At 35.7% G+C, this 15,256-nt stretch overlaps 1 protein-coding gene across 2 annotated transcripts in view; it reads right to left on the reverse strand.

Moving 5' to 3' along the window:
• Stt3B (catalytic subunit 3B of the oligosaccharyltransferase complex) overlaps window positions 1-15,256 on the reverse strand; it is a 247,533-nt gene that overhangs the window by 202,718 nt on the left and 29,559 nt on the right. For both annotated transcript variants that reach the window (XM_090381684.1, XM_090381685.1), the window contains exon 3: window positions 2,423-2,532. In XM_090381684.1, the coding sequence (XP_090237810.1) occupies window positions 2,423-2,532 (110 nt within the window). The remainder of the gene's footprint in view (window positions 1-2,422; window positions 2,533-15,256) is intronic.

Below are 15,256 nucleotides of genomic sequence, written 5' to 3' on the forward strand. Positions count from 1 at the left end.
AAGCTAAAAGCTGGGGGCAACATCACAATAGTTACACCTCCCTTGTAACAGCATCTTATTAACTATTGATACAGCCTCAGTAGTTAATAATATGCTGTTACTCATGATCAGGAAACAAATACATTCAGAAACATTATGGTGTGGATATGTGATAATATTGTTGAATAAATTATTTTCAGTTATATCAAAGGCAGAGTGTTTTTTGAACAAAAACTAATGAAATCAGGCTAATGAAATCATCCTTTCAGGACTGAAATAAAATAACTTAACACCAAGCAAAAAAGGAAAAAAAAAAAAATGCCTAATACATATGTATAATGAATAAATACTAGAACTCTTACAAAAACTTAGAAATACTAGTAGAGATGACTACAAGAATACAACTTAGTATCTTGTTGAAACAAAAAAAATTTTTTTCACTTTTGATTTACAGGCTAATGAGTCACATGTTTTTAATTCAGTAAAATTATGCTCACCCACATTATACAAGCTCCCCAACTATTAAATACTATTTTTCAAATACACACAGTATTTCATAACATATTTAGAATAGTACTGTAGAGCGTCAGTTATCCGAAATAATTGTTGTCAGACCTCTTCTGGATAGCCAAATTTTCCGGATAATCGAACTGGAAAATTTTCCAAATAATTTTTCCGGTAAGATTAAATAAATTTAATCTAATCGCAATTTAATTTAATTAACTTATTCGTAAGGTAAGATTAATTAAATTTAATTTACAGACTAGCTTATATCTGCCATAGGTTTCTGTATGGTAAGATTAAATAAATTTAATCTTGCCATACAATTAAATTAAATAAGATTAAATTTTTTTTAAAAAATTATAAACCAATCTAGGAAAACAGAAACATCCATCCATGCATTTTTATACAAAACGGAAAATTTAGAAAGATTTTTAAATGCTCTCAGTTTTTCGACTTACCAATAACGAGCATGGACAATCTGTTGTGTGTCCCAGTGGCATTTGCACCCATAGCAATTGCAACTCGCTATTTTCACATCTTAAAACCTGGTGCGGGCATTTCACTTTTAGTGGCTAGGGTTTTTCTGGGTAATGCTTTCCATAATAAGCCTGTCTAATCAACATTATAATCTTATTCTTTCTTGTAATTTGCTATAACTGAAGCAAACTTACTTTTAAATGAAACCGCTGCCGATTTGTCTGCAGTAAGTTTCTCGCCTTGAATCTAGCTCACGTATACCATGTCTCAGTTTAAAGTTTTTCAGCCAACCTGTGCTTGCTTTAAAATCTTCATTACCTCTTAATTTTCAATTAAAATCCAACGCTTTTTCACACAACATTAGACCAGACACTGGTTCACCTAAACTTCGCTTCTGAAGAAACCACAAATAAAGTGCACTCTCTAAAGCAGCATTTTCAGGTTTTGACATGGTAGTTTTCCTGCTAGATTCTCCTTCACTACCCATAATCAACACAAATTCTGTTATAGCACTGGAATTTTTCTTGATGTCGTAAATTGTTGAAGTCCCCACATTTTTAAAATCTCTTTAGAGAGATTTCCTAAACTTTCACCTTTTCTAATTCTATTAATAATTTCAGTTTTTTGTTGCAATGTTAAAACTGTTTTCTTTTTGTTCAAATTTTACTGTACAAAATTAAGAAAAATAATAAATTGCACAGTTTCGGGCTGGTATTATTTTTACTGAATCCGGATGGAGCTGTACTAATCTGAAATGGATGGAACTATATTAATCTGAAATTCACTCATGGTTTACAAAAAAACCCAGTACTGTAATCTTTTTTCTAAAGTACATTTCTGAAGGTCACAACCATAAAACAAAAACAATTTGCAGTTTTCAGTTTATTGGGTTTTTTGTTTATACAATGTTATAAACAGGTAATAAACTCAATATTTTGCTTATTATAATAAAAATTCAATTTACAAATGCGATCACTATAACTGGAGCTTACTGTACTGCCGTTAATAAAAAAAAAAAAAAAAAGAAGAAAGATCAGCCTTTCAAATTATTCTTGATAACTGATGTTCCAGATAACCAACGTTCTACTGTACTTAAGAGATGGTTAACCAGACTTACAAGATAGTGCAGTGCTCCATTTCTGTACGTAGTAAATTAACCAAAGTTAATTACATGGCGTCATTTCATTAAATCTTATATTGTGAAAGCCTTCACAATGAGTTGGTTCATAATGTTGCCATTGTAAAGAAACAATGCCATGTAATTAACTTCATTTAACTTCTACATACAGAAATAATGCACTGCACTAACTTGTACATCTGAAACTTTTAGCCCTAAAATTTTGACTGAGACTGTTAACCATTAAAAAACATCTAAAGCAAAACAAACAAATGAATTTTTTTTTTCACATGAAGTAAAATCAATTATGAACAATATTCTAAAATAATTATCAATTATTATTACCTGAATACAGGAGCTAGAAATACACAGATATCTCTTATATGGACAGGTATATTCAGCAGTGAAAGTACATAATGAATGGATCCAGAAGTAATCATCAATCCAGGATAAACCTTTCATGGAAAGCAAATTAATATATAAAATAGGTTATTTATAATAATAAATAAATATGAAACAAATAATAGACACATTGATAAACTAAAGTTGATCAAATCTCAGCAATTTACAAAATTATAAATTGCTATTATGGTTTAACTTGTGCACCTTATAGGTTTTTATACAGATAAAATATTTTAAAAAATCTATCCTAAATATCAAAATCTAAGCTAATTATAACAAAATAATCTAACTATCTTACACTATCAATTTTGTGGCATATTGACCGTTACCACTGGTAAGTCACAGAGTGCTGCAAAGCAATAGGGAAGCAATATGAATCACTGATAACAATGGTAACAGTCACATAGCATTAAAAAGGCATGATCTATATGCATTATTAATGCATGTAGATCATGCAGCTACTCATATTTATCATATGAATCCACCATGATACCACTGAACGTTTGGAATAAAGTCAATAAATGACTTAAAACTGGGCACTTCTTAATGTACTCATTACCTTAAATAGTATGGTGGATATAATTTTCATTAACTTTGTTTTTTATAAATTAACATTAAACCATGATTAAGAATCATCACAACAGCTAGTAGATATTTTCATAAGCATATAAATGCAGCCAGAAATATCCTGTGGAATATGTTTCAAGCATATATAGCAAAAATATATTTTTAAACTTATTTTAAGTTTAAACTGGCGTGTGGGTGGTGGTATCCACTGAGAATAAATAACATTAGTCTTCTCTACTAGAGAAGTGTTACTTATTCAAAGTAGTGCAATACCTGGTATCTCGTGAACGTAGCCACAATATGAGATACACAATTTAAAACGATGCCTTTCACACTATGTACGTAGTTTAATTTATGGGTAAACTATGGCGTATCTACACTGACATTATATATTTAAAGTTTAAATAAGTTTTGAAATAAGCTTTAAGAATAAAAACTTTAAAGAGTTATGTATTTTCAATATATGCTTGTTTTAAAAATAATTTTAAAAAATTAAAGAATTTTATAAAAACAAAGAATTTGAGAGCTTGATTTAATTCCACTACTTTCCCACACTTGACTGAATTTTTCCACAATCAAGTACATAATGTAAGTCAATCATACTGAAAATAAGTTAACAATGGATCGGTAAATGAAATCAATGTATGCTGATCTCTCTCTCTCTCTCTCTCTCTCTCTCTCTCTCTCTCTCTCTCTCTCTCTCTCTCTCTCTCTCTCTCTCAGGGTAATTTGAGAATTTTTTTTTTTTTTTGGCTGGTGCAGCATAAGCATCAGGCTTCCTTGCACCATGTGGCGGGTAATAATAATAACAATGATGGCTTAGTGTTTTTTTTGTATTGTGGATAGTGTAAATTGTAATGTAGCTCCAGGGGTTTAACCCAACTCAACGTCAAGCAATGTGACGAATACAAAATCTCTGTAAAGGCAAGTTTTATGTAGGGTTAGAGAGTGTTCATGTAGTGTTATTGTGGATTATGTTGGATGTGTTGTTCATCCGGCCTCTTAGCCTTGGGGCTTGTGTTTTCAACAGAAACCTCTAGTTTACCATCCAGTGCCATGAGAAGGCGGGCCGGGCAGTAGGGAGTATGAAGCACTGGTAGGGTGAACACTGAGGTAGCCAAGGGAGAGCCCAGTTAAAAAAAAAAAAAAAAAAAAAATGTTAAAATTAGGAAGGAAGTGGGGTGGACAGGAAGTGGGAGTGTTAAAGTGGTATTAGTAATGGCTGCATGGTGCAAGAAAGCCTACGGCTTATGCTGCACCAGCAAAAAAAAAAAAAAAAACCACGAATAAAATGATAAAAAAACTAATAATTAATAAAAGAAAAGGAAATTAAACCTATCATCCTATGCGTTTCCCACACCAGAAGCTACTATCCAGATGACCTTTGAATTTCCCCAAACTGTCAGCCTCTACCAATCCATGTGGGCAACTTATTCCAGTAATTTATAACTCACTGGCTAAAATAAAACTTCCTGCAGTCCAATCTAAACATCTCTCCCCATAACTTGAATTTATGTCCCCTAGTTCTAACATCATTTATAATCTTGAAAATTTCATCCTCATTCATTTTACTGATGCTTCTCAGAGCCTTAAACACCTCAATCAAATCTCCTCTAAGGTGTCTAGTTTCCAAACTCTGCAACCCACATATTCAAAGTCTTTCATCATAAGGACGCCCTTTTGCTGATCTCACCAGGCCAGTTACCCGTCTTTGCACCCTTTCAAGAATTTCTGTCTTTCTTTAGGTGTGGTCTCCATACTTGAACACAGTATTCCAAGTGTGGTCTAACAAAAGCCTTATATAATGGGATTATCACGTCCTTATCTCTACTTGCAAAAGTTCGATAGATCATCGATAGGACACCATGGGATCTTCCTTGCAACCTGTTTACAATGCTCAGAGAATTTCATGTCTGACCGTATCATAACCCCCAAGTCCCTTTCCTCCAGTACTGGGTTTAGTTGAACTTTACCAAGTGAATAAGTTATTTTGGGATTAGTGTTTCCCAGGTGTAATACCTTACACTTTGTTGGATTAAAGCATAGCTGCCATTTTTCTGACCATTCCTGAAGTCAATCTAGGTCTCTCTGAAGAAGCTCAGCTTGACAGTGATCATTAACTACTCTACCAATTTTAACATCTGCAAATTTAGATATCATGCCCTCTATCCCTTCATCAATGTTGTTTATGAAAATTAAAAACAACAGTGGTCCTTGGGGAACCCCACTTCTTACATCGACCCAATCTGAGGAATAGCCATTTATCACAACCCTCTGTCCCCTGCCCCGAAGCCATCCTGATATCCATCTAAGGATTTTCCCAGTGATTCCAACCTGTTCCAGCTTATAAAGCAACCGCTCATGTGGGACTGAGTCAAAAGCTTTGCTGAAATCTAAATAAACAATGTCGAAATTATTCCCTACGTGTATAGTATAATTTAATGTAATAATATGGATAAAATGGATTAAGATTAACAATTAGTTAAAGATTAGACATGAAAATCTTACTATCACAACATTGGATGTGTTCTTTCACACTCTCACTCATACTTTCACTCATTCATTTTACTTATTCTTTTCTCTCTGCACTCCGAGGCCCCTCAACTTACTATTAATTTTCAGTTGCAGTGCAGTCCCAGCTGCATGCTTTACATGCCAGTGAGGTGTGCAGTGGGTGTGTTGGGGTTGTTAGTAGCTAAGTTCAATTAGGGTTAGTACTTATTACTAGAGCACACACACGCACACTAAAATAAGTGTATAATAACAATGTTTTCTCATTCACCCAATTGTATTCATTCCTTCACTCACTCCCATTTACCATAATGCTCAGTCACTCTTTTGCTTCCATACTAGGTCACTCTCAATTCACGATAACTCACATCCATACTCTTTTACCACATTTACTATTACACCTTAACACATTCATGCAGTACTCAGCTCATTCATGCAATTCTTTCTTTCTGCAATGTACTCCCAGCTACCAAAGCCTATCAATGTTTTTCAGCTGAGGAGCATCCCTGGCCCATACATCTCCCTCCCCTTTTAAAGGTTGTTTAGTTGGTGTGGGCAGCCCCAGGTCCCTCACCAATGTAGGGTGGCTGGGGGGGGGGAAGCACAGTCATCAATCCAGTAATTGTCAAATCCAAGTATCTGTTCAATGTCATCCTCAGGGAGACATGGGCACTTTGACTATTGATTATTGCTTGTCTGTGGGTGAGGCTGTAGAACCTGTCTTTGTATATTCCATCTGATTTGAAATACTCTTCGAGAGAAGTTTGCGACGGCTTTGTATTTTCTTCCATAACAAATCGATATTCTTGTCCCCTTGAGAGGGGGCCAATTTCAGCTATTGATATCACTCTCAGTAGTATTACTTCGCTTTGGCATACTGTACAGTATTAATAAGCAGGATAAATTTGAAATAAGACAAGGCAGCAAAAATGAAGGGCAACGACTCTTTGCAATATCAGCGTGGTAAGTGCTTTATGTTATATGAGTCAGTGAGACACTCATCTGCCTGAACAAACGAACATACAGTAGTACACATAGCTATACAATACTAAGTAGTACTGTAGTATTGTATAGCTATGCACATGTCTTGAAATGCTGTATTTATGAATATTTAGCATTATTGATTGCAATTAAAAAAAAAATTAATGTTCATATTTTTGATTTTGTTGATACTTAAAAAAAAAACCGCAAACTCAAAGTGAAAATTCGTAGAGCAGGAACTGCCTGTATTTATTTTAATATTTTTAATCTGTTTTTCAGCATTAATCTCTATAACCAACTGCAGTTCAATATATGCAATCAATACAATAAAATAAAAGAGAATTATTTTAAATGAAACCATTAATATTTTAAAATTAATTTTAATTGAATATTTCAATACATATAAACTAAAATCACACCTACATGTAATTAGGTTACACATGCACTGTGGTAGTTACATCATTCATTACAAATATATACTAGATTAAAAGCACTAAACACAAAAAAAATAATACTCCAGGGCTTTCTGAAACAAAATATTTCCTTTCAGTGGCCTAAATCTTTGAGTTAGAGCAAACAACCATTAGTATGATAGCCAACTATAATTAGAATGAATGCACTGGTTCTAGTCCAATCACCAAAGTTAAGCAGTGTTATGCCCACTTAGTACTTAGGAGGACGACCACCAGGGAATACTGGGTATAGTTGGCTTTGTGAGACTAGGCACCTGCGAGATGATCTGTTTGAGATGTTTAAAGCTTCGAATGGATTGAGTAAGCTTAATGCTGATGGGATTATTCCTCTTACTCAGACTACACCCATGAGGGGACATAAATTCAAACTGAGGAAGGGCAATTTCAGAATAAATTTGCCCTTAGCCAGCAAGTGGCTGGAACAAAATTCCATCTGCTGTTGTGTAAGTTGATAGCTTAAATAAGTTAAAGGAAGAACTATACAAACTATTGGAGGGAATGTATAGGTGAAATGGGAAGGATTTTTTTTTTTTTTTTTGGCTGATGCTGTACAAGATTGCTTTCTTGCATCATATGCAACTACTAATGCTAATATCAATGAATAAGGCATAGCTACATCTACATTATAGTATGCATGCAAGAAAGTGTTTGTACTACCATGACATCAATATAAAATCTGTCTAAGATTCAGTGATTCAGAGACAGGATGAAATTGGCATTCCCTCGATAATGACTCAAGTTGTACTTTGCATAAACAATATGGATACTCCTTGATTCACTTAAGATGAGTGAATGTGCTTGATCAAGAATGACTGTATCCTTGAGATAGAGCCAAATACTGCTCTCCATGAGTTTTCCACAACAGCAAACTCCCAAAGTCAAAGTACAATCAGTTCTGCTATAATGTGCATTTTAACAACACAAATTTGTCTAATGCAACTAATGCATTAGGGAACAATGCTAGTATAATGTGATTTTTGCATTGGCTCATGCGCGAGTAACACCAGGTGAACGCAAAACCGGCACCAAGCTCAACTTGGTGACCTGCGCAGCTTATAAAGTCTACACACACAAGGTTATGACTGTACTTAATAGTATCATCCTCCCCCAAGGATGTGAGATAGGATGATGACTTTCTTCCTGTTTCCGATGACCCCCTGTTTGTGGTAGATTGTATTATTAAGACTTCTTTGTACTTGCTACATTTTCGGTTGAGTTCCCTGGTCCATACAGTAGACTCATGAACTTTTAAATGTGGTTTTCAAAATATATGAAAATCAATGTCACTGCCTCCAAGTTTCCCCACCTAGTAGGATTTTCATGCTCCATCCTAGCATGGAGCTTATGATATAACTGGAGAGTGTGTACCTGCCACACTGTCAGTCAATACAGCAGACTATATTTCTGCTTTCCTCAACTTTGCACCTGCAAGAAATCCAAACCACATCTTTGTCTCTATCAAGATGGTCAAAAAAGGTGATGTTTGATACATATCAATGATGGCTGTTAATATCCCTGTTAAGAGCACAAAGTATGTCATGGGTTTCCTTAGTTCATGGATCAGTGATGTGGCTGACAGATGTGGTAGATGGGTCTGAATGTTAAGTAATGGCTACTTTTTTCAAATCAAGAGAAATTGTAGCCCTTATGATTGTGGTTGCAATGTACAGTGCAGTCTGGCTGAAGAGATGGTGCAATGTCTAACTATGGGTACTGCAGGAAGATTGTAGCTCACAATCTTTCCTGGTATCACACTTACCCTCTGTCTCAATGGATATGAAAGATGAAGGTAACAGATGGAAACTTTTTTTTTTTTTTTTTTTGTTCGTGTCAGACAGCACCTGGGATTTCTCCCATGGAGGCATTTGTGAGACAATCTGTTAAAACATGGATGAAAATGTTAATGACATTTACAAGTTTGCATACTTCTGAGTTGGACATTATTTCCAATAACTCCGATGTAATAGTGAAAAGAATGGCAAATGTTTCCTATTAATGTGTGCTAAAATGGCCCACATATCACTCTGAAGCCTTGCATTTTCCCCTCATATATCAGTTCTGTGGGTGTATGAGTGATCAGTATGGGATACTGATAACTCATACACCCACATTTAAAATTAAAAGCTCTACAATTTCTCTGTATGTTATATTAATTATAATGATATCTATCTATACAATAAAAAGTTTTCCTCTTAGTGATATTTATTCGAGCCAATGGGAGAAGAGGGTGGGGCAATTACATCACTTATTTGAGCCAATGGAATACAAATGTGCAGGTAAATAATTACATGGGTCATTTCCTGATTAGATTTCGATCAGTTCGTTATGTTAGTATAATATTATTATTATACAAATAATAACAAAACTATACAAATATTTACAAAATACTAAACTATTTACAATCATATCTCTACTATATCGGGATGATGGGTTCCTTCATTAGCTGACAATATACAAAAAACGTTACAATGGAACATCAAATGATGCAGGGCGTGGTCATATAACAGACAGTGAAAATGTGCACGAGGTTGATGAACGTTAAATGGAAGGAACACAAATGGATTACTGGGCAGAATCAGACACTTGCTGTTGACAATGTAGAGCACATATGTAGGAAGAATGCCAGCGTTCGTATCATTGCAAGACAACTGCCTCCATAACATTCACCAACCTTGTGCATATGCTTCACTGTCTAATACAAATATGCAAACCATATTGGGACAATGAGTCACTTCATTAGCTGATAACCATACCCGGCATCATTTGACGTTATATCGTAACATTTTTTGTATATTAATATCAGCTAATGAAGTGACTCTTGTCCCAATATAGTTTGCATATTTGTAAACAGTTTAGTATTTTGTAAATAACAGATATTTATTTAAAGTATACCCAGTATAAAATAAAATAAAATAAAATATTTCCAGTAGCTTTCAGAACTCGTGTCCCTTTCTCAACTGACAGAATTTTTTGAATACATTACAAGCAAAGTGTGGCACGTTACTCATTCGTCATTGTTGTAGCACGGACGTGTGCTGCCTTGCGCCAGTGATCATCCATCAATAAAACGGTTGTCTCCAGGATTGGATGTATACGCATGCCTTTCTGGCGATTTAATGCCTTAGGGTTGTTTATTATGTTTAGTGACTCTAGCCATAGGCGGTGGCGAAAGTGTCGCGCGTGGTCCACTATCTCAAAGTCGCGCTTGGGGTCAAGATCGTGGTTGGTAGCCCAAAAATGTTCTGCAAGCGCGGACTGGTCAGTTTCGGCAAGCCGGATTGCTCTGTCGTGTTCCGTGAGGCGATCCTGGAGACGTCTCGATGTCTCACCTACGTAGCAACTGTTACAGGCCCTACAGGTGATACGGTACACTACATTGCTGCGTAAGACAGCAATGTAGTGTACCGTATCACCTGTAGGGCCTGTAACAGTTGCTACGTAGGTGAGACATCGAGACGTCTCCAGGATCGCCTCACGGAACACGACAGAGCAATCCGGCTTGCCGAAACTGACCAGTCCGCGCTTGCAGAACATTTTTGGGCTACCAACCACGATCTTGACCCCAAGCGCGACTTTGAGATAGTGGACCACGCGCGACACTTTCGCCACCGCCTATGGCTAGAGTCACTAAACATAATAAACAACCCTAAGGCATTAAATCGCCAGAAAGGCATGCGTATACATCCAATCCTGGAGACAACCGTTTTATTGATGGATGATCACTGGCGCAAGGCAGCACACGTCCGTGCTACAACAATGACGAATGAGTAACGTGCCACACTTTGCTTGTAATGTATTCAAAAAATTCTGTCAGTTGAGAAAGGGACACGAGTTCCGAAAGCTACTGGAAATATTTTATTTTATTTTATACTGGGTATACTTTAAATAAATATCTGTTAAACTATGGACCCCAGTACTCCAGGCCCATTTGTCACTATTTTGTAAATATTTGTATAGTTCATAAGTATTTTAAATATTTGTATAGTTTGTAAATATTTTAGTCCTGCTCTTTCAGATGCAACAATATTCCTCGTGCATTATGGAACCCGAAGTAAAAGGCCTTTAACTAAGTGACCTATGTAAACGCAGGTAAATAATTACATAGTGATATCTATTCGACCTTGAGAATGCTGTGTGGTGGGGCCAATGGGAGAAGAGGGATGCGGGTCACATGGTACAAGTGGGTGAGGCAATTATGTCACTACAAATGCACAGGTAAACAATTACATAGGTCATTTCCTGATTAGATATCAATCAGTGTGTTCTGACAGATGTCTATTATGCAGAAAAGATTTGGCTTACTTCGTCATACCTCTTCATTTTACGTTGAATCATGGGGGGTTCGTGAGCAAAGCCCCCTAGTATTAATTATTATTAGTATATGTACCACAGCAACACAAATCACAAAATAAAAATTACCAGCTCACAATTTTACAGATTATTTTTCAATCTGTAAAATAATGCTGCTAGCTTAGCAGCTGTAATAAAAGTTGCAGTTAGCACAATGGTATCGTCACCATTCTCCCCATACTGGGTGGAAAAGACCTGGATTCAAATCCTGCTGATGACGCAAGGAACTTTTATGGGCTTTTTTCACTTCATGGCTGAGTTAGTTGATCTCAAGCGTAATGGCAAGTTTTTTTCCACAGAAACTGGGTTTTTTTTTTTTTTTTTTTTTTTTTTTGTCCTGCAAAATTCCCATAATGTAAAAAACATTATGGGAATCCTGTAGTCTCAAAATTTTGTTAGACATGTTGGACATGTCTAACTTGTGTAGTCAAGACCTGCTAATTTTTGTAAAATTGGACAAATGCTAAACTTATTGTGATTTTCTCTTGTGGAGGATCTGTGTCTCATTTTGAATTTAAAATCAATGGTGTGAATTTAAATCAAATAAAAATAGTGATAAATAGAATATATAGGCTATTAAGAAATATTATAGGAATATTAAATTTTAGAAATATTATATTTTAAGTCAGAAATTCTCTTACCTCAGATTTTTTCAGGAATGAGTGCATCCGGGTAAGATGTAATTAGAATAGTATTGAAATAAACCTAGTAAGAGGAGAAGAGAATAAAAGTAAGCTTTGACCCTAAATCCATGCATGACGAAATAATTAGAAGTATAAAGGGAGATGAATTCCCAAAGCTTGATGGGGGCTTTTCATTTATACCATCTTCCAAGGGGAAGCGAACATGTGTCGAAGGCCACATTTATAGCTCAGGCACGTTCCATTGCCATATTTCAAAAGCATGGTGTTTGAGTAGGTGAAAGGAAGATCAGAAGGAAAATTTCTGCCTCCTCGTATTTCACTAATACTTTGGGAATTTGAAAATTTAGAGATTTAGAAAAGCTTAAAAGGTTTTTTTGGAGAGAGGATATGAAAGTGTCCACTTGGAAATCCGAGTGTGCGACTACCCATCCCAGCAAGTATCCGTCCAGGACAGACTTCTACTAACGGGAACAAGTAGTCATGCACCTGGATTTCCAAGTCGACACTTTCATATCCTCTCTCTCTCTCTCAAAAAACCTTGAAGCTTCTCTAAATCTCCAAATTTTCAAATTCCCAAACTATTAGTGAAATACGAGGAGGCGGGAATTTTCTTTCTATCCTCCTTCTCTTCCATTCACCTACTCAAACACCACACTTTTTAAATACAGCAATGGAACATGCCCAGGCTATAAATATGGCCTTCAACATGTGTCCACTTCCCCTTTGAAGATGGTATAAATGAAAAGCCCCCATCAAGCTTTGGGAATTCATCTACCATTATACTTGTAATTATTTCACCACGCATGGATTTAGGGCCAAAGCTTGCTTTTATTCCTTTGTCTTCTTACTAGGTTTATTTATTTCAATACTGTTCTAATTACATCTTACTTGGATACAGTAATTCCTGAAAAAAATCTAAGGTAAGAGAATTTCAGACTTAAAAAATAATTTCTAAAATTTAATATTCCTATATTTCTTAATAGCCTATACATTCTATTTATCACTATTTTTATTTGGTTTAAATTCACACCATTGATTTTAAATTCAAAATGAAGCTACAGATCCTCTACAAGAGAAAATCACAATGTTAGCCTTTTTCCGATTTTACGAAATTTAGCAGGTCTTGACTACACAAGTTATCTGTACACATGGATATATGAATTAACTTTCTGGGTGCCCTAATGTAATAGTTTGTTTGTTTTATCCTCTAGCATTTATTGCCATGAGGGGAATTTGTCACTCACCAATGTAACACTTTATTTTGGTAAGGCAAATAAATATTTATTTATTAAAACCATATTGAAAGTGAATTCCATAAGATAAATAATATAATTGTTTATCTTATGGAGTTCACTTATGTTTTCATGATAAACAATCTTGGAATATTTATTTTTCCCTGATAAATTAAAATTTTGCTCTACCAATACTGAATATGAAACTAATTACAAAATGCTCTCTGAACAATGTTTGCACAATCCTAATGAAAGTGGGACATGATTGGTCATGCTGTTATTCTTCATCATATTCCTTCAATTAATAAGATTCATTCTGTAAATAATGCTGCTAGCTTAGTAGCTGTAATAAAAATCCAACATACTGTACCTCTATCAAAAATAGCGGCAAACCTTGCAAGATATACATAGACTATGATGATCAAGGTTGGTTGTGTTGTTAGGGTTTAATGGAGCATGGACTACGTTGGTCATAATGTGCCAGTTCATGTGGTATGATGTGTTTCATAGGTGTTTACTTTTAATGCGAGTTGTTCCTTTTTGCCTGATTCATATTAATTGGGTTAGTCTGTTGCTTGGTGTTTACTTTCTTACAGGAGGTGGTATAAATTAATAACATTAGGGAAGGTAAAAACATCTGTAAAGTCATCTCTATCATTTAAGAGATCTGCTAGGGTGCGATGTGTCCTATAAACATCTTTGAAGGCTTGTTTGCATTCTTTTGCATATTTAGGACAGTCTATTGATATATGTTTTACTGTCTGGATACTATCACAAGTCTGACATCGTGGTGGTTCTTCTGCTTGCAATAGCAAAGAATGTGTAAAATGGGTATGCCCAACATGTAGTCTGGCCAGTACTGTTTCTTCTTTTCTCGATTTTCGTGTGCTAGAAACCCAGTTTTCAATTTTCTGCTTTATTTGGTACAGTTTGCAGATTCCAAGTTTCTTGCCACTGCATCTGGCATGCACGTTGTATCACAGATTTGTAATCAAAATAGGGGATTTTTTTTTTTTTTTTTTTTTTTTTGATTTGGTAGTTGTTGGCACATCGGCTTCTGTGGCCATATTGCACCTCCCAAGGTTTTTGCAGTACTTTGATCCAAGCCCGAGGCGGGAATCAAACCCGCGACCTTTGGGTTGCCGGTTAGGTGCTTTACCCACTCGGCTAGCCCGGTCGGCTTCAAAATAGGGGACTGAGATTTCTTCTCCAGTCTGCAGTATGGCTTCTTTTGCTAATCTGTCTGCTGCTTCATTTCCAGCAATCCCTGAATGTCCCAGGATCCACCAGAAATGTATTTCCTGTTCATTTACAGCACAGTCAGTTAGTATGTGTTGTATGTGCCAGAGGTTTGGGTGTGCCTCTACTTTGCATGGCTTGTAATGAACTCAAGGAATCTGTGTATATTACACTTCTTTTGTAACGCATACCTTGTATATGAGTTAAGGTGATTTTTTGCATGTACAATTCTGCAGTGTATACACTGCACTCTTCCGGTAGTTGTTGTGTTAATGTAATATCTGGGAAAACAGCTGCTGCTCCAACTAAAGTGTATGTTTTCGACCCATCTGTATATATATTGGGATATAGTCTGAAAATTGAAGTCTATGTGTTGCACTTAGCTTTTGAAAGATTGTTGCAGGTTGAATACCTTTTTATTCCATTTCTGAAAGGAGAAGTCACATATTGGGATATGTAAATCCCATGGTGGAGGGGTGTGAACTGCCATGTGCACTATATTGTCTATATTTAGGTTACGTACTGCTAAAAATTCTTGCATTCTGATCCCCAGGGATCAATTTGCTTGTTGATGATTCCGATAAATATTTCGGCAACATGGATCAAAGAGCGTCTCCCAAGCAGGGTGTCCGAGCATAGATTTTATTTTAATTGCATAATCCAACACTAGTTGTCACCTAAGAGTTAAAGGTGGTTCATTGGCTTTGGCATACAGACCACTAATGGGAGAGGTACGGTAGGCACCAGTGGCTATACGTAGTGCATTGTGATGAACTGGGT

The sequence above is a fragment of the Mastigoproctus giganteus genome, chromosome 9, assembly GCF_048544385.1.
Source record: "Mastigoproctus giganteus isolate SK-2022 chromosome 9, ASM4854438v1, whole genome shotgun sequence".
Taxonomy (NCBI): domain Eukaryota; kingdom Metazoa; phylum Arthropoda; class Arachnida; order Uropygi; family Thelyphonidae; genus Mastigoproctus; species Mastigoproctus giganteus.